The following is a 19,750-nucleotide window of genomic DNA, read 5'->3' as shown; positions in this document are numbered from 1 at the left end:
CAAAGTATCAAGCTCCCTCTAACAGAAGAAATGCATTGTCTTAAAAGTGCACGTTTCTTTGTTGTCTGACCTAGCACTGTGTAGTCCTAAGAATAAATGTTTTTGGTGTCTTCAAATTGGGTTTACCAAAGTTGAGGGTAGTATGGGAGTTAATTCTTCCTTGAGTGGATGTTTTCTCTCTTCCATCCTCTCCAAAAGGGAGGTTTCTACTTGAAGACGAAACACACCTAGCTGTTTAGATTTACCTCTGTAAGAAAACAGAAGCTGTAGGTGAGCCTTCAAATCTGGGGGAGGCAGATATATAAACTTTGCATATAGTTATGAAATAGGAAGACAGGCAACCTGAAAACATGTTAACTGAAATATGACATTAGACAATCTCTTGATCCTAATGGAAAAGGGGATATCTAGTGCTGAACTTCTTTAATGTTCTGACCACTCTCAAAGTGCATTTTTATTCTGAAAACTCTACTGCTCTTCACCTGAGCAACATGTTTCTAATCAAGCATTTTTCTCTAGACATCACCAACAGTTTCTCTTCTGAGAATTATGCACCATTTTTATGCATGTCTGCCTAATAAGCTTTTGAACATGTGCTTTAAATTGTACAGAATGGACCGTAGAAGTACCACATTAAAGGATTTAGGGGATGCTTTATGTTCTTGTGTGTACTTTAGTGGGGCTTGCATCAAGTGATGGTGTCATCTACAGTCAGTGCTGCAGGGGCTAGGGGGTTTTGTTTGACACAGATAATCCTTCTTTATTATAAAGTCTTACAGAAAAGGGGTTTCTTACCCCTCGAAGCTTAAAGTTAAGGTTGTGATGTACCATGAGGAATACTGGTTTAAGGTAGTTTAATGGCAGGAAATGCTGTTCTGCCTGCTGCTGTAAGTGTCCTGGAAACACATAATTTTGAAAGTGTGTTTTGACCAAGACCTGTCCATTCTTTTCCTCCTTTGACATTTACAATTAAGAAAAATACTGTTCTCTGATTAAGATGCAAATCTCTTGGGGGTGCTGAAGTGCTTTAGAAGTTCTGCAGATCTTTAACAGGGTACATAATTACATGGATCAAAGATATTTGCCTAAGGATTACTGAAATATAGAGGTCCTGTGAAAGTCAAGTTTTCTTAAGTGATAAAGGGATCAACTGTATAAAAGCGGTGTCATGACAACTTCTAGGAAGAAATGAAACATAATTGTATGTGTGTGTATTTGCTTTAACCTTGAAACTTAATAACTTCTTTAGAGCAGAGCTAAATTTTAAGCTTATTCTTTCAGCCTAGTGAAAGTATGATCGCTTTACCTCTGTAACTTTGTAACACTGGCTACTGATCATACTCCACATCAGTTACAGCAGCTTTCTTCAAATACTTTTTGGCTTTATGAAAAAGATGCTATGAAAAAAGACCTTGAATTTTATAATGTTGATGTATTTGTGATTAATCAGGGTAATTCAATAACTACGAAAACGCAGTAGCAGATAAAGCTGAGTTAGCTGTTAAAAATAGAGCTTCCAGGCTGTTTTTATCTATTATTATTTTAATGCTCCAAGGCTTGGAATAAGCTAGGCATATGCTCTAAATCAGAGGCTTTCTTTAGTGTATACAAAATCAAACAGCTCTCCCTTCCTCAGTCCCCCTGCATACATGAATCTACTCCTCCTGCCTCTGGTCCTCTGAGCACCTTTTTTACTTGTGAACCCTTAACAGTCCTGGAGCAGTAATGTTCTTTTGTTTCTTTGTTTGGGTTTTTTTTTTCCATGCTCTTTTTTTCCTCCGGAGAGCATAACACATAAAAAAAAAATCATTGACAATGACTCTCTCAGTTTTAACTGCTTTCTCCTCGAAATTCCTATGTTCTTGAAGTGGAAATTCTTGGTCACCATACTTCTTACCATCTCTTTCCTTTCAGGAATGTGTCTCCAGTTAAACTTCCTAGATAGTTACTTCTTTGCTATTTGTGATGTATGGTGGAGTTTTTGTTTGTTTTCTGAAGTTCTGTTCCACTCTGTCCTCTTGGTTTAGTTCAGCAGTTATGTGTGTTACTAGGTCTGATCTGTCCAGCTCCTTTCCTTTTCTTTCTCCTGAAGTTGTCTGTGGTTATTTACTCCTTAGCTTGAGGACTTGTGCTTAAGTAGTCTCAAATTATGGACAGAAGGGGTAAAGAATTACTTTTTCACACCGATCCCAGATGGACTTAGAGGCAAGGTAATTGCAGACAAATTGGTTGTTTCTTCTGCAACTTGAATTGCATAATTTTTAAGAACCAATTAATTTGTGTGCTTGTTCACTGGGGACTGAATAATCCTTACAACTCCTAGTCATTGTGACTAGTAACAGGAGGATTACTTAAGTAGTTGTTCTAATACTAGGTTCTGAAAGAGATCTTTCTCCTAAAACTCATAATAATGAAATAAAATGTTAGGGCAGTATAAAATAGTGGAGTAGAAGATGGAAGTCTTTAATTATTTTACTTTCAACTCCTCCAAGGAATATGAAAATGTTCGTATGCAGTATATGGAAGTGAAACAGCGCAGAAACAAAGCCAAGAAAACCCTGGAGATTCTGAAAGAAAGACAGTTCCCAACGGCAAAAAAAATCCAAGAAGCTGAAGAAAATTTGAACAGTTTGGATTTGAAAACAAGAGATAATGTAGGTATTGAAATTCTTGGTTAACGTGTTATATTTCAGATGTTCTTTGTTCAGCTTTGTGAAATGTCAAGTAATAACTGCTTACCTTCTCATGTGTCATAATGATGTGTTTCAGAAGAAATCTTTCTGAAGCACCTGTGCCATTGGTTCTTGCTGCCTTCGTATCTCTGTTCTAGGCATACATTCCTTAGTAAAAATTCAGAAGCAACTCTGTAAGTCTGCTCTTGGTTTTGTAGGAGCAAATTTTATAATTCTTTTCACGGGGATATAATGTTAACAGTTTCCCCAAGTTAGGTACTTCTGTTGAATTAGATACTTGTTTTCATCTATGGTTTGGATTTGTGGATGCTCTTATCTTCTTAAAATGTAGCCAGTTTGGGTAGTGAATTTAAGTTAAACTACAACTTTTCTGGCCTATTGCATTCCTTAAATATTGAATGTCATTCCATGAGGGCACAGTAATCCTCCATAGGTTGTGAATATTTTTATGCATAAGGGAATTTAATGGTAAACCTACCTATATGTGTTACAACCTAGTGACTGTTTTTTGGATAGCTGCTGTCAGGGTTTACGGAAAATTACTATTTCTGTATGAAAAATAGTACTGTAATTCTCTGCAGAGTTTTAACTACTATATACTATTGAGACTGCAGAAGTCATTGTTTGCATGAGCTGCACGAATTTTTAGTGGATAACTGAAGATAAATGATAACATGAGAATGCATGTGATAACATATCACTGCAGTGAGTTCTTTTTGAAGATAACTGATCAGATCAGAGGACTTGATATGGAGACATGTGACACCTGTAGAGAACTGCTACCTTGAAGCATCTTGTAGAATCAGGGTCTGAAACTTCAGTGGCATTTACCACTCTGAGCTACTGGACCATGCACGTGGTTGCTTTAAAAATAAAAAAGGCAAACACCCTTGCCCCAAACAAAAAACAGATCCAAAACCAAGCCAGAAAAAAAGACAAACAAAATCCACAGATTCTTGTTTACAGCGTTTCTGTTTTGTTGTGATACACACTGTACCAGAAAATATCATTTACACAAGTACCTCACTATTATTGTTATTATTAGGAAAGCCTTTTGCTAAATGTATTCTTTGGATTTTGTGTACCACATTACTACAAAAGTTTATTATATTGTGATTCAGAATACGTAAATGTTTAAAAATATTGCAGTTTTATTGAAGTGGACTTTTTTGCTGTAGTTAGGTTTTTTGTTTTGAAGGTTTTTGTTGTTGTTTAAAGTTTTGCTCTTCCTTAGAGGAAAGCTGGAAGCTTGAAATTAATTTTCATATGCAGTAAGAGCCTTCATGCTTGTGAATTGATAAGCTTTGCTTTCCCTGCTTGGTGTTATCCTGCTAGGTTTTACTCTTCTTTCAGTTTAATGAATGTTGTACTAATATGTTTTCTTCAAATAGGAAAGAGTTCTACTTAACCGTTGGTACCACTGTTCTTGGAAGTGTTGGGCTATAGTCATATAAAAGTTATCCTCTGTAGATCTTTTGTACTCTGTATGAGAAACCTAGGACAAAACAGGGATCGTTTTAGTTTTAACTTGCAGAGAACTTGCTTGGCATAGGCTGCTTTGTACAAAGTGGAAGAAAAACGGGGGAATGTACTGGCTGATTGATTTATACTCTTGAATCAGCGTATTTTTCTGCTCAATCTAGACTTGTGGAGTAAAGGTTTCACATACAAAATGTTCACAAGGTTAACTGTATGCTGAAGTGATGTTTAGTTTGGGCTCGGAAAATGGATTAGGTACATCTGTTTGCAATATTTCAGAAGCCAAAAGTGGAAAACAGTATTAGAATATTGCAGTAAGTGTTCTATAAATTATTTACATCAAATGTAATACTCTAATACTACTTTCCAGTGATTAGTTACCATTAGTTACTATTTTGTATTTAACTTATAGCTGATACTATGCTATATGTAATATTATAGTAAGACATTTCCAAATCTGAGTTTTATTCCGGTGTTAAATAGTGTGTCCAGGTCTAATTTGAATGATGATTATTCTATCTTGGATGCATACAGTCCAGAATCGTGGAAAAAGACTTAAGGGAATATATTATATACTTGGTTATGGCATGAACAATTTGTAAGATAGTAGGCCAGTGAAGATGATGTTAGAGTATTGCTACTTTGTGAATTTTTGTGACAGTAGCTTTTCTTTGGGTGCTGAAATCCATTTCCCTTCTACATAACCTTCCTGTTGAGCTGTTAGAATGCCTTCTATAAGGAGAGTCATTGCTGGTTGCACTGTCAGGAGTTTCACAAGAGTTTTACATACCATACCTTAAAATTGTTTAAGTTGCTACTTCTTCATTAGTGTGTCACTTTTTTGTAGACTGCTTGAATTTTTTGTAACTTGAAATTCCATCTTTGTAGGTGCAAGCATTTGGTGAACATTTCATAGATAATTCTTCTGTAACCAAACAGGAGTTGATTAATGAATGATTTTATTATAGAAAAAGTGTAACTATTCTGACTCAGAATAGTTACTTTTCAAGCTAAATGTCAAAAGCAGTTTAGTATTTTAAGTCTGCTCTATTTTGGGCACACAGACCTGTAGGGAATGGTCTTCAGACCCTTTGGTCAAGGTTTGTATCCATTATCAAGTAACTGTAATTCTGACTGCTGCTTGAGAGCTTGCTCTTGGCTTGAGGGTACATATGTGAGAGCAGAGATCAACCATCTCTTTGTCTTTGTTGGTAAAAAGCTGGGTGTGGAGTTAAAATTTTGCCTGGAAGGAGCTGAACTGAAAGTAAAGGTGGAGCCAAATCTGGGAAGAAATTAGTGTGTCAAGACATCACATGACTTTTGTTCCTGTCTCTTCCTGTGTTAAAATTCTTTTGATTATTGGGTTAGATTAAAAATTACTAGTCAGAATTGGTGCTTTGGGATCATTGGATGTGTAGATTGTGGGGAAAAAAGGAAGAGACCTGTTTTGTAGGAAGGAGTTGATAAAATTGTATAAGGGAAGTCTAGAACAGTTTCTGGTTCAGTCTCTTTAAAGGTATATGAAGACAGTTGACTCTGAAATGCAATTTTTTATCCATATTTAATAGTATAAAGCAGTCTGTTGTGGCTGTACCATGAAAATCATAAAGACAATTATAGTTATTTTTCTGTAGGGTAGGTGTATATATAAATATATAATAACTGAAAATATAATACTTGAAAAGTGGAATTTCAGTTCCTTAATAGTGTCCTGATTTTGAGAGCCTTCAGAATTGTTTTGTGAACATTGTGCATCAATTTCCTGGGAGAGAGCTTCCTCTTAGATGCTCTTTGGAGAGAGCATCACAGAATCCGTACCTTATAGCAGTCAACTGCAAGACCAAGATGGATTTGTTCCATGTTGCCTTCATGCAAACAGCTGTGCAAACAGCTGTGCAAACAGCTGTGCAAACAGCTGTGCAAACAGCTGTGCAAACAGCTGTGCAAACAGCTGTGCAAACAGCAAACAGCTGTTTGCATGAGTCTGCGTCTCAAGTTTTTGTGTATCTTTGAGATTGTGGAAGGGAGAAGATTCTGCATAGTTCTATTTTCTCCATTCTTGGTGCATCTTGGTATTTTCAGTATGACTCAGTTTGTAGGAAGACATGTCCTTTGGTGAGAGTGCTGCGTTTGTTTTCTTGTCTGCATTGGAATTTTCTTACAGTCCTTCCATCCTTCTGTAGTGTTCCAGTATTCTGTTTGCACTGTTTTCAACCTTGAGGATTCAGGAAAGGAGGAATTAAGTTTGCAGAGAAAGCATAGTACCCTCCGCTGCATTCAGAACTCAGGTGTGTAAGTGCCTGGACACTAATAAAACCTAGTCTGAGAAAGGAATTGGACTGGGAGCTACCAAAAAGTTCCTTCCAGTCTATGTTATTGTACACCTTTATAGAATCTGTGGATAGAGGAAGAGTAGAGACATGGATGCCTACACATGAGCCAACAAGTTGTCAAGCTCAGCTGTGTAGGGTATAGCTTCAGCACAGTCCACTTCAGAGGCAAGATGACTGTCAAATTCTGTTTGGCCAGCTTGTGTCTAGGAACTCACGCCTTGCTTGCTCTTAAGTATCAGCTTTCTTTGGTAAAGTTGGTTTGGAAAAAGGGGCAAGAACACTTTATAATTGTAAGGATCTGAAAATATAACATTTTTTGAAATCAAGGATGGAGTTACTTTAATTTCAGATTAGGTTAGGACACTTCCTCTATGTGTTATGCCTGAACTGGCAGATCTATAGCTGAATGGTTGTGAACAGTTTGCATGCCATTCTAAATTCTTCACAAATTGCTGAAATTACATGTTACAGATACAGTTAGGAATAATAAAAAACTGTAAGTTACTTCATCATTAGTAAAATATGGAGTAAATGCTTAGTTATGTTATATAGAATGTTGCTTAAAATATGACTGCTTATTACAAGTATAACTGAATTTATGACTATAATTTAAATACCTTTCTGTATGCAGACTGCTAAAATCATAGAGGTTTCCCAGAGAATTAAACAGAAGCAAGATGCTTTGGAGATGAAAGAAAAAAAGGTAAAAATCTTGATATTTGTGACTTTCTTTGGTGTTTCTCTGGGTTTTTTTGTCTGCTCTTCTGTTAGCAGAGTGGCACATTTCCATGAAGATGCTGCAAGTGCTTGCACGCTTCACTTCCTCCAGTACACAAGGAATCTTCAGAACTCCTGTTAGTCAAATAGGTATTACTAAGGGATGTGTGTATGCTACATAAAATGAGTTGCCTTGGTGCAACAAACTTAGGAAAAGACAATGTGTGTGTATAAATATGGATATATACACACACTATATATGACAGGCTTTCCTTGAAAAGCTACAGTCTCTGTAGTGATGCCTTCAGCATTATGAATGCCCTCAGACCCTCTGTGTGAGAGGTGAGGTAGTTGCTTCTGGTAAGTGTATATATCCAGCATCTCTTCAAAAGAAAATGCAAAGATGTTAACCAGTGCTAGAGCTTAATCTAAGCACTTGGTCAAGAAATGCGTTAAGTAAAATTTACAAGGGTGCAGAGTCAATTTCAAAGTTGTGTTTGTGCTAGAGGTTTTATTTAATCACAGACTAACTTTTTGATGTGTTAAGGAATATGGTAAGCTTTAGGCTTATGCTTTGGTGAAAATGAAGGAACTTCAATAATTGTTTTAAAAGCCTAATTGTATTTTTGCTTATGTACTTCAACTGTCATAGTGCTGTTGAAATTGTGACAGACTCTTAGGGGTTGAGTGCATGGTTATATCAGCATTTAATACCAGTTTTACAGGTATCCTAGGCATTTGTATATATATATTTACAGACTAGGCTCTATATACTAAACTCCTTTCTTATTGAAAATACTCAAAATTTTTAGATTGAAGAAATTAAGCAAGCACTGAGAATGAAAAAAGATGAAGAAATGGACAGACAGAAGAAAATACACACTACTCAGGAGATAATAGAGACGTGGAAGAATGAGCTGAACACAATGGCAGTATGTGAGAATCTTCAGCCACAAATTGATGCTATTAATAATGAGCTGAAAAAATTACAAGAAGAAAGGACAAATATTGATAGTGATATCAGTGATCTAAGAGCAGAGAAAAGGAATCAAGAGAGAGAAGAGAAAAGTAAGTTACTTGGATTTTTGTTTGTTGCTTTATTTTACTGTGTTAATGACTGTACAGAATCTACTTTTCTGGCTGTAGTGAAATAATTTCAGGTGTTTACCTCAAGCCTCATAGTTGGCATATATGTATAGCAGTCCTCTCTCCTGTTTTATTAAAAGTAGCAGATAAGACTTTCAAAATAGAATGAGAAGATTCAAAAGTAACAATTGACCTTAAAACTATTCTCCAAAAAATTAGTATTTCTGATCTCAGGTAAGGGGACTCCTTTTGGGGGTTTTTTTTGGTTACTAAAGGAAGGTGTGTAGTTAGTAGATGCAAAAATAAAAGCAGTTTTCTTTTAAGAGGCAATTTCTACAATTATCTCTGTAATAAATCATGGCTGGGCTTCACAAACAAAGATTTGGGAAAGGCTCTACCCATGTTTGTGTCAAGCGCACTGGTGGCTAAAAAGGCCAATACGAGATAGGCATGTCTGGTTGCAAAAGGCACAGCAGAAAGACTCCTTAGGTGGTATATTCTGCAAGGCACGATTCTTTCTGTGTTGTCTTTTCTCCTCAAGGGTGATCCTGCGTGCGTTCTCAAAGGCATCAGCAGCGTTATAGATGGTGTGTCTCCAGACCTCCCGACTGGAGACCAGAGTAGACCAATTATGTTGATCAATATGACCAAGGCTGAGATGTTGTTTCAGGGAGTCCTTGTATCTTCTCTTTGGGGCTCCTCTCTTGTGGCAGCCAGTGGCAAGTTCACCACAAAGCAAGATCTTAGGGAGGCGGTGGTCCTTCATCCTGGAGACGTGCCCTGCCCATCGCAGCTGGTGTTCTCAGCAACATGGCCTCTATACTTGTGACTGCTGCTTGTTCTAGAACAGACATATTGGTCACATAATCTGACCAGTGGATGTTTAGGATTGTACAGAGACAGTGTTGATGGAAGCGTTCTAGGAGACGCAGGTGGTGGCGGTAGATGACCCATGGTTCAGACCCATATAAAAGAGTAGACAGCACTATGGCTCTGTAAACACTGATCTTGGTACTTTTCTTTAAGTGTTTATTTTGCCATACTCTTTAATAAATAGAGATATATATTTATCTCTACATTAGCTACTGATGTAGCATTTGTCCTTTCTAGATGAACTTTAGGTAACCTTAATTACAGAAAGCTTCTTTAGCCTAGGATTTACAATTATTTCTTTCTGAGAAACAAAATTCAAAAACTAAAGCTTATCAGGTAGGAGATGTTGGATATATTCCTCAGTGAATTTACCTCATTTGCACATACCCATATGTCTGGCAGTTAACTTGTCATAGAATCCAAGAAGAAACTGAGGTACAGTGAGTCCAAGGGATCTCAGGAGGGAGACACTATGTATTTTCTCTTGAGCAGCACAGAAACTACTTGATCTGTTTCTGCTGACTAGCACACAGAGTCTACTGTCACACATTTTGTTTTTTTCAAGCATGAAATAACACACAGGTATTCATGTTACTAGTCCCACTGCTTCTTTTCTCTTGGGATGTTTTGTTGTATCATTGTATTTAAAAAACAAAGTCTTGAAGAAATATACTTTTAGGATGAAATGCCTGTACTTCTACTGTGCTACCACATTTTGTTTTTCTTAAAGTTTTAACTTTATTTTAGTCTTTAAGGCTTAATAGTTCTTAAGATTTCTTTAAGCAGCGTCTCAATTCTGGAAAGAGAAACTTAGTTCTTAGCATTTATTAACAACCTTCTTTTTGGAGTAGCACAGTCAATAAATACTGGAAAATGCTAGTTACAGTGTGTACTTGCTATGGGACTCTGTTGGGTACTTGCTATGGGACTCTGTTGGGTACTTGCTATGGGACTCTGTTGGGTACTTGCTATGGGACTCTGTTGGGTACTTGCTATGGGACTCTGTTGGGTACTTGCTATGGGACTCTGTTGGGTACTTGCTATGGGACTCTGTTGGGTACTTGCTATGGGACTCTGTTGGGTACTTGCTATGGGACTCTGTTGGGTACTTGCTATGGGACTCTGTTGGGTACTTGCTATGGGACTCTGTTTAAGAAACTATCTTACATTACAGGAATAATTGATCACCTTGGAAAACTTAATAATATAATGAAAATGAAGGAGGAGAACCTCAAAGGGAGATTCCTGGACACATACTCTGCTCTTACGTGGCTAAGAAAGAACAAAGACAAGTTTAAAAAAAAAGTTTATGAACCCATGATGCTTGAAGTAAGAAAATTTACTTGCATATCACTGACTAGTTAATGGTTAGATTATGTGTTGCAAGACTTGGAGAACAACTTTAAAAACTTTTAAGACACACCTTGGAATGTCCTGCCAAGTACATGCAGGATACATTAGCATGATGAACTATTTGGAATTATAATTCATAGGCAATACTGTGGTTCTCAACATTAAGATGGGATGGTTCCTTCCCTCCTCAAGAAAGTGTCTATTGCAGATTTCCTCTAAGGTGCATCCAGTTATTTAGACTTCAGTAGTTCTTACTTGATGCTTAGAAAAGCAGTGGTATTGGAATTGAATATCTCCACTTATAGCACAACCTGCTCAGCTATGGTTACATGTCTGTGATCCCCAGGTATCTTTTTGGTTTGCTTTACACAGCCAGCTACAGACAGAAACATGTGATCCATCCCTAGTTTTGGTTTGGTTTGACAGATGCTGTACTAGCTAGGAATAGCAGGAATGAATTTTCAAAGAGGATATAGATTTATTTATTTTTTTAGTGTATTACTCGATCACTATCCCAGCATCTTGCTATATATGCCCCATGTAGTGTGAAGAGGATGAGGGCACTTCTCATTAGAATTGCAAGCTTATTTAATAGTGTATTGCTGCAATTTAAATAAGTATATTAGAATATTTGTATATCAATTCTTACATTTTGTACATGCACTAGGACTATTCAATGTTACTTTTTTTTAGTATAGAATCCCAAGAATTTCAATTCTTCCTGGAAGACCACATCAAGTTAATTTTACAAATGCTTTGATGGGATGCCTTTGCTTTAGTAGTACTGGAGCAAGGGCATTAGACATCAGATGGGGGTGGTTGCAATTGTAAGGTTAGGGTGGAGCAGAAGAGGGAGTGGTGGTATGGAGAGAGGTGGTAGCTTTGGGTGTGCTGAAGAAGGATATGGATGGCTAAAAACTAAGCACAATGACCTATGACTTACAGTAGATTTCTTCCCAGGAGAATTGGTTGCAAAAAAGGCAGAGGATATGTTTTTAAAGACATTTTCTTTGTTTTCATTAAATGTAGGCATGCATATAATCTTGATTATTTAAAATGTTTTTTGGGGTAATAAGTCCAATTGTATTAAATCACTTTCTCATTATCTTTTTTTATTAGATCAATCCAAGAAACAGTAGACATGCTAAATATATTGAAAACCACATTTCAAGTGATGACATGAGGGCTTTTGTTTTTGAGAGTCAAGAAGATATGGAAGTGTTTCTTGTAGAGGCAAGTTGGCACCCATTTTAAAAATCGATTAAATACTGATGTACGAGCCTTAAACTTTGGAGTTTACAAAGTAAATATTAAGTTTCGATTGGAACAATAGCTAATGCAAAATGTTTAAAGGTTTTCTTCTGGATCAAGGTTTTCTTAATCAGTAAGACTTTTTTTAAATCTTAGAGTAACATTCCGTAGAGGAATGCAGAAATATTAAGAATATCTTTTTAGAAATACCTTCTTATCTTTTTTGACTAGGTGATAATTGCTAAATATAAAATACTGTGTACAAGAAAATGGGCCAGAGTGGGGATCTACAAATTGAGTACCAAGATTTTGCAGTGCCTTCTCACGAAAGAGACAAGAGCATCTGTGAGATGCAATGGTCCAAGTTACAAATCAGGCTTGTATCTTCTTAGTACTGCTCCTTCCTGAATCATAGAGGACATTGTTCCTTTTGAAAGCCAGGTAGATGATGCAGGAGGAAAAAGCCATAAGATATGGTGTTAAACTGTCATAATGCTTCCTATCTCCTGTCCACAGAATAGTGTGCTCAGTGACAAACTGTCCTGCAATTTTTGAAGACCTTCACAGGTCTGCCCTTCACAGAAGCTAGTAATTTTTATATACACGAACAATAGGGGTGATATCTGAGATTCTGAGGGCTTGTCTTGCCTGCAGGTTGTGGAACCCAGTGCAAGGCTGCTTTAACTAGCTAAACTGATGTTTCATTTATATCCACAGTCTTTTCTGTGCTGTTAGGGTTAGGTTTTTCAACATGTTTGCAGTCAGTGGTCTACCATTCTCTGTGCAAAATGGCTATACAGCTTGAGACCATGGGCTTCCTTATTGCATCCAGATTAACTGTTCAGATTGAGCATCTGGCTCTGGATTTGATTGCTTTTGTTTTCCTGTAGTGCATAATACTTAGAGACATTAACAGTTTGCTTTTAGAGAACTTGGTTATACCTGAGCCAGAGTGTATTTGTGTGGGTTCTTCCAGAGGTCATCAGTTTAAAAGAATTCTGATGCTGTAAATTGATAATAAATACTTTATTTTCGTGTGGTGAATTTTCCTGGTCTTCTTTACCAAATCTAATATAGATACGTGATCATCAGAAACTAAGAGTGAATGCTGTATGCGCACCTGCTGCATCATGTGCTGAAAGCCTCCCTTCAAGACCTATTGAGGAATTACAGTATGTATCAGATTGTATTTGGGGGGAATGGTTTTAAATGCAGTTGTTTTTTGCTATTGCTATATATTAGAATTTTCTATGCAAATCAGATTTTTGGACCAGTTCAGTTCTGGGTTAGTGGGACTTCTTTCTGACTTAGTAACTTCAGCTTGCTTACCTGCTAAATTTGATTTCTGATGGGTGCTTATTTTTCCTTTTCTTCAGCCAGTATGGATTTTTCTCATATTTACGAGAGTTATTTGATGCTCCTCGTCCTGTGATGAGTTATCTTTGTTACCAATATCATGTTCATGAAGTTCCTGTGGGAACAGAGAAGACCAGAGACATGATTGAAAGGGTAAAGTATCTGAAGTAGCACAAACACCTATAGTCTAGAGTTTTATTGTGGAAATTTTTTGTCAAGTTAATCTGGAGAAAGCAAAAAAATTGCTTTAGTGATTTTGTTTCTCCTTTTATTTGTCCTTTAGAAGTGGAAACAGTTCATTATTGACTAATATACTGCAAGACATTTTAACAAATTCAATTATCTTAATACAGTACTTCACAGGAAGTTAAATCTGTCTTTCACCTGTATGCTGTTCCAAGTCAGTGTCCTGGTTTGGGCCAAAGACAGAGTTAATTTTTTGCAGTAGACAAGAGGGGGATGCAGCTCAGTAATCAGTCTGCCAGGCCCCTTGTATTTATATTTCGACTGTCGCCCTCCCCTTACCACAGAGGCTTCACTCATTTGGCTGCTTCATTGCAGTGTTTCACGGTTGTGGATAACCTGGGAGACTGTCCATGGTTCAGTCCACCCCTCCATCACCAGTTCACCTGTATGTTGTATCTCTTCCCTAATGACTTAAGAGGTCATGGACCATGCCCCCTCAGCCATGCCCTTTCTTGGCTATGGCAGAAAATTAACCCTTTATTGACTGAAACAAGGATAGTTGTCAACCAGAGTCTGAGTGATAAATCAAAGTAAACACTCTTTACTGAACCAAATCAAGGGAATACAGCTGGTGCTGTGTATATAAACTGAACAAAATTTTTGGTCAGATTTATCTTATCCTGTGGAGGCTTTTTGCTGTTTTCTGGTTTACTGGACATTTTATGTCTTTATATCTTTTTGAAGTACTGTGTTACCTTGCATTATTAGAAATAACCAAAGATTTACCATATCCTTTTTGATATGAGTAATTTAAAAGTAGCAACTAGTATTTTTATACCTCCTTATTTCTCCAGAAGCATTTACTTGACTGAAGATAATGCATTACAGCTCACTTTATGGCTTCATCTTTTAGTTTCTTGAGTACTTTGTTTCTGTGTTACGCAGGCTACACCTATAACGTGTCAATGCATCTGCAGCCAGTACAATCCTTGTTCATGATACAATACAAATATTAACAGTTGCTTCTGGTATCTGTAATATAGTAATAGTCATAACCTGTTTAACTGCTGTATGACAGAGTAACAGTTAACAGTTCTTTGCTCGCCAGTCTGAATTACAAGTATAATGCTGCATTAAACATAGCATCATCTTTTTGCAAAGCTTGTTAGCAAGTTGGAGTCTTGCATAAACTGAAGTTTTTTACTGTGGATTTTAGTTTATTCGTTGTTCTGAAAAGCATTGCCTTAAGCAGTGCTTTTGTCAGATTAATATTTTTGTGTGTTTTTTAGGTCATACGAGAAACCAAATTTAGGCAAATATACACAGCGGAAGAAAGATATATTATTAAAGTATCTTCTTATACAAATCGAACCCTCTCTACTAACACATTCCTGAGGGCAGCACAGTTTCTCAGTGGTTCTGTGGATACAGATGAAAGAAGGCAGTTGGAAAGCCAGCAACAGGTAGGAATTTATTTCTGTGCTGTACATGTTGTGAACTACTACCCATTTTATTATACAATAAGAGGAGCATACTTGCATGTTGTTAGTATGGTATATCTGTAGTAAGAATGCTAGTAGTGGTGTGTGTTCTTTTATTTCAGGACATCAATAACATGTCGAAGTCATTGGATATGCGTTTGACTACGTTGTTTGAGAGACAGAAACATCTGGAACACAGAGACAATGAGCTCAGGCAACAGAAGAAGGACCTTTTAGAGAGAGGAAACAGAAGGAGACAATTGGAATCAAAAATGGCTTTGAAGTATGATAGGTAGGAAACAAGCCATATTATCTTATGCAAAATGAACATTTTAATAACAAAGTTATTTTTGCCACCTTCTTACTACAGTGTGCTTTTACAAAGTAACCAGTGGCTGAGCATCAGATAACAGGTGATAATCAAGACAAGTAAGGTGTTTAGAAGTTAAGATTTAAAACAGTATCTAAGACCAGGTAACAGTGTTCCAGATGGTTTCCTGTAATAAAATCATAGGATTCCAGTTTGAATAATTCCATGCAGTGACCCCTAATATTACCATATTCATCTATTTTAGCAGTACATATCTAGATAATACCATAATGTACATAAATGGTACTAAGTAAGTGTGTCAGGGTTTGAGTTGGACCTAGTTGTCCATAGCATTTTTCATAACATTCTTTTGTTTTGCGGGCCTCTGCAATCAGTTCTTCCGTTATGCTTTGTCTTAAGGCAGAATCTGGGCATGGCTGAGGAGGTATTTCATTTAAGCTCACACTCCCAAAAGCAGTAGACAACACTGACATCCAGTCTCAGTCTTTTCAGCTTTGGACCACTGTCATTCATTGACCATGTGTAGTACTGAACAGAGGAAAAAAATCATTCTCATCCTGCCTGTGCTTCCACTCACACAGCCAAGGACTGTATTTGCTGCCCAGGCACACTGCCCGCTCATGCGCAGCTCACTGTTCCACCAATACCCCAAGTCCTTCACTGTGAACTTTGCTGCAGTCAGTCTGTCCTGAGCCTGTATCACTGCCAGACCAGCCTGCTTCTCAATGCATTTGTCCTTGCTGAATCTCATGACCGTTTTGTTGATCCCTCTGAAGAGCAGCCCTACTCCTTCCCCCAGTTTAGTGTAATCAGAAAATGTGATGACAGGGGCCCTCTGTCTCCTTGTTGTGTCAGGAGTGTTTAACAGGACAGGCCCTAGAACATAGTCCTGTGGTACCCCACTTGATACTGGCCTCCAGGCAGGATACAACAAACTCAAGAGTGGCTATCTCTTTTTACCCATCTAGTCTTTCATTAATTCAGACTGTGGTCTTCAAAATTCAATACATCCGTAGTGTTGGAGACAGCATTGAAAAAGTTACAGAAATGAGTCTGGTTCAAGCAAACTGAGGGGAAGGTGGAGCTGATGCAGCTTAGTCCTCCCACTTGCATCCAATAGTGAGGCTAATCCTGACTTCCCACCAGATACACAGAACACATCTGAACAGCATGTAAGTATTTACACATGACCATACAGCACAGATAGACGCACAAAGCAATGGCGCAAATGCAGCACCAGTGGCTGCCTCATGTTTCTACTCTGAGCAGCATGGGGCTCCCCTAGAAAAGCTTCTATGCATACCTGTGAGCAGTGTGGATCCCATGAGCAGCTGGCTCCAGACACTGAATCTGCACAGTAACTGCCTCTGGACCTCAGTCTCTCCACTGTCTGGTACCTGGGAATGCAAGCCCCTGCGGCTGTAGCCCTGCTCCTGTTGCTTGGACAGATTGTCTCACCCATGTGTACATGCACACTGAACTGGCTGTGGCTCTAGTTTCCCAGTAGCCCTTTCTACGGTCCTTCCCTCAGAGACACCGAGGCAATACAAATGTATAGAGGTAGCTGGGACTCGCCCAGTCCCTGCCTCGTAGCCATTACCCCTGTCATCTTACCTCTGAAATACATGCACATGCCAGCAGGTCTCACCAGTAGAAGCAGCAGCCTGGCTGGACTCCCCTGGTCTCTCCAGTAGCCATTTCTTCCTGTGGTCTCACTCTTAGTGACACATATACCCAATCCCTTGGCTCCCAGGCCAGTTCCCATCTAGTATGGCTTGATCTTTGTTAGGGATCAAACACTCTTGCACACTTCCACTTGTACCAGGTGCTGGCACCATGTCCACCTCTGACCTATGGTGCCACTCTGGTGGCTGTCATTTAAGTCCTACTCACTCTTCTCCAGCCAGATGCAGCCATCACAGACAAGCAGATCTCTTCCTGTGACGTGTGATTTCACGATAATTGGGTGGGGAAGGAGGTGTGACTCTTCCTTTGCCAGGAGAACTGTCACCAAAGGTGGTGCCAACAGTTGAATTAGGGTTGGGGACTGCTGTTTAATCTTGCAGAGGGAGGCACAGAGAGGCATGTTCTCATTCATCCTTGGAGCCCCATGTGGTACCCCTGCAATCTTAAATGACAATAGCTTTTTCAAATATATTTTTGCATTTCAGAGCCTGAAATTAAATGAGGGCTGTATTTTACTGCCTTATCAGAGTGGCTTTTTTTTTATTTTGGTTGGTTTTTCGGTTTTGTAACATGACATGCAGATGTGGCTCTTAGAAACATGGCGTTGTTGAGGACTTGGCAGTGTTAGGGTAACGATTGAACTCAATGATCTTAAAGGTCTTTTCCAACCTAAACTGTTCTATGATTCAGTTCCACCTCAAGGAAGCAACACTCCCTTAATCCAGAGGGTGCTGTAGTATTGACTTATCTTGTTGGGTTTCACACCTGGACACTGGTGCTGAGGCTGTCCGGGGACAGGGTGTCCCTTCCTCTGAGTTCTGAATTTGGGTTCCTGTCTGCCAGGGTGCCCCTATGCTACTCTGGGCTTGTGGACATGGGAATTTCATGAACTGTTGGCTACTGTCACAGGCCTGTGAGTAGCTAAGGTGTAGGGTATTACTTGGGCTTCCCTCACCTGCTGTTGTCTCTCCTTTATATGTGTCCAGGTGAGCTTTTATCACTTGCTTTTATCACCAGAAAGCCTTGCTAAAATTGAGGTAAATGACAACCATTTGGTCTCCTGTCACCTTGTTCTTTTACAGTTGGATTCATCAGGTATGATGTACCCCTCGTAAATGCTTTCTGAATGTTCCTGATCACCATCTCTCTTATGCCTCTAGAATTATTTTCCAAGGGGCTTTGCTCTGGAGTTTTCTAGGGATCAAAGTAAAAATGATTAGTTTGTAATTTCCTGGATTGTCCTCTTGGCCTGTTTGGCAATTCCAAATGCTTTGCAGCTCAACTAAAATGTCACGATTATTTCATATGTGAACTTCTTACGTGTTTTGGAAGTTTAAGACAAGTGAAAATTCTGTTTTTTTTGCTAAGATGAGGACACAGTTGGGTTTTTTTGGTAGTAAATGTAACAAAAAATAAGCAAACTTCCTGAATTCTCCTATGCTGTATTGTTGTAAAGACGTAAAAGCAGAAGAAAAATGTCATTCCTTATACTGATTTTTTTCTTATTTGAAATTTACGGAAGTAAAGGACTCTGCTTGTGGAGGGATGCTGATGCTGTTAGTAGCCAAAATTGGAGTTTGTCTATTAATTTTCTTGTCTTTTTTATTTCTTCAGTTTAAAAACAGGAGATTGGGAATGCTGCTAATGTATTTGGAATGTTTAGATTTACAAATTCATATCCTTGCTAACTATTGGTTTATCATCAAGTTAAACAATTTTTGTATTTTTATTACAACTTATTTTTAATCATGATTAATCAAATATTGATTCCTCCCATAGTTTAAGACAGCTGGAACAAGATGCTATTGATGTAGAGAAGGAATCTCAACTGGCAAATCTAAAGATCAAAGAAATAAATAAGCAGAAAGCAGAACTCGTTACTGAGTTTATGTATCTCACAAAGGTATGTATTTGTATCTTGGTATGTGTTCCACTTTTATTCACAGAGTTCACAGAATATTCTGAGTTGGAAGGGACTTACAAGGATCAGTAAGTCCAACTCTTAGGTGAATGGTCCATCCAGGGATTGAAACTACAACCTTGCTTTATTAGCACCATGCTTTAATCAGCTGAGCTAATCTCACAATAATAGGAAAAGCCCAATTCTTCTAGTTTAAGTAGGAGACATGCAGCATTTGCATGCATTCCTGTAAATGTTTGAGCTAGTTTCCTTCAAGAGAAAGTTCTTTTGAAGGTTTTATGAACTTGAACTTGTTCGTCTGTCATTGATTTGTAGATCATTTGCTTGTGTTGATTGAGAGTCTGTGACTGAAGTCTTAACAATCCATGGTTTGATTCAGTAAATACAGGAATGAACTCTGTAACTATTTCATCCAATATGTTTTCTGAATACTTCCTAACTTTAAACTTTTTCTTCCACCCTAGTTCATCGTCTCCTTTTTTTTTTTTCTCTTCTTGATTTTACTGAGAAAAGAATATTCATTAGTTATGTGAAAAAGTGTCCTGAGTGTCTGTGACTGTGGAAAATGTCAAGGATAGCAAAGATACTCAGGTCTCAGGCTCCAATGTCATAAGGCTTTTCTTTAACTCAAGAAACAGTCTGGACTTAACTTGTTGCATTAACTTAAGCCTGCAAGTCCTAGTGATGGAAGATACTGTAAGGTGAATTTTCTTAGGTGATTTTTTTTTTTTGGAGGGGGGTGGGGGAGGATTGGTGGGGTTTGATTGGTTTGTTTTAGCAATTAGAAGACATTTAGTTCCAAGGGAATCTGCTTGTGCAGTCAGCAAGAAATGGTCCTGTTCTTGCAACCGCTTTGAGCATGTATGTTTTCCCTTTGCCATCACTTACTAACATCGAAACATGTTCTTGCTTACCCCTGAAAAGAGCTGAGTGTTACCTTTGAAGTGAGGATGATTTCTAAATACTTCAATTGCTGATGTTTATATAATACAGAAAAAAATACT

At 38.0% G+C, this 19,750-nt stretch overlaps 1 protein-coding gene across 3 annotated transcripts in view; it reads left to right on the top strand.

Annotated features, from left to right (window-relative positions):
• Positions 1 to 19,750, top strand: part of SMC5 (structural maintenance of chromosomes 5) — a 47,268-nt gene that overhangs the window by 9,842 nt on the left and 17,676 nt on the right. For all 3 annotated transcript variants that reach the window (XM_064641082.1, XM_064641081.1, XM_064641083.1), the window contains exons 7-16: positions 2,493 to 2,654; positions 7,137 to 7,208; positions 8,035 to 8,290; positions 10,356 to 10,510; positions 11,654 to 11,767; positions 12,863 to 12,957; positions 13,162 to 13,294; positions 14,617 to 14,790; positions 14,931 to 15,100; positions 18,605 to 18,728. In XM_064641082.1, coding sequence (XP_064497152.1) covers positions 2,493 to 2,654; positions 7,137 to 7,208; positions 8,035 to 8,290; positions 10,356 to 10,510; positions 11,654 to 11,767; positions 12,863 to 12,957; positions 13,162 to 13,294; positions 14,617 to 14,790; positions 14,931 to 15,100; positions 18,605 to 18,728 — 1,455 coding nt within the window. The remainder of the gene's footprint in view (positions 1 to 2,492; positions 2,655 to 7,136; positions 7,209 to 8,034; positions 8,291 to 10,355; positions 10,511 to 11,653; positions 11,768 to 12,862; positions 12,958 to 13,161; positions 13,295 to 14,616; positions 14,791 to 14,930; positions 15,101 to 18,604; positions 18,729 to 19,750) is intronic.

Source organism: Pseudopipra pipra, chromosome Z (assembly GCF_036250125.1).
Source record: "Pseudopipra pipra isolate bDixPip1 chromosome Z, bDixPip1.hap1, whole genome shotgun sequence".
Classification (NCBI taxonomy): domain Eukaryota; kingdom Metazoa; phylum Chordata; class Aves; order Passeriformes; family Pipridae; genus Pseudopipra; species Pseudopipra pipra.
Note: the sequence above shows the minus strand (reverse complement) of the source record. Positions and strands in the feature narration are given on the sequence as shown.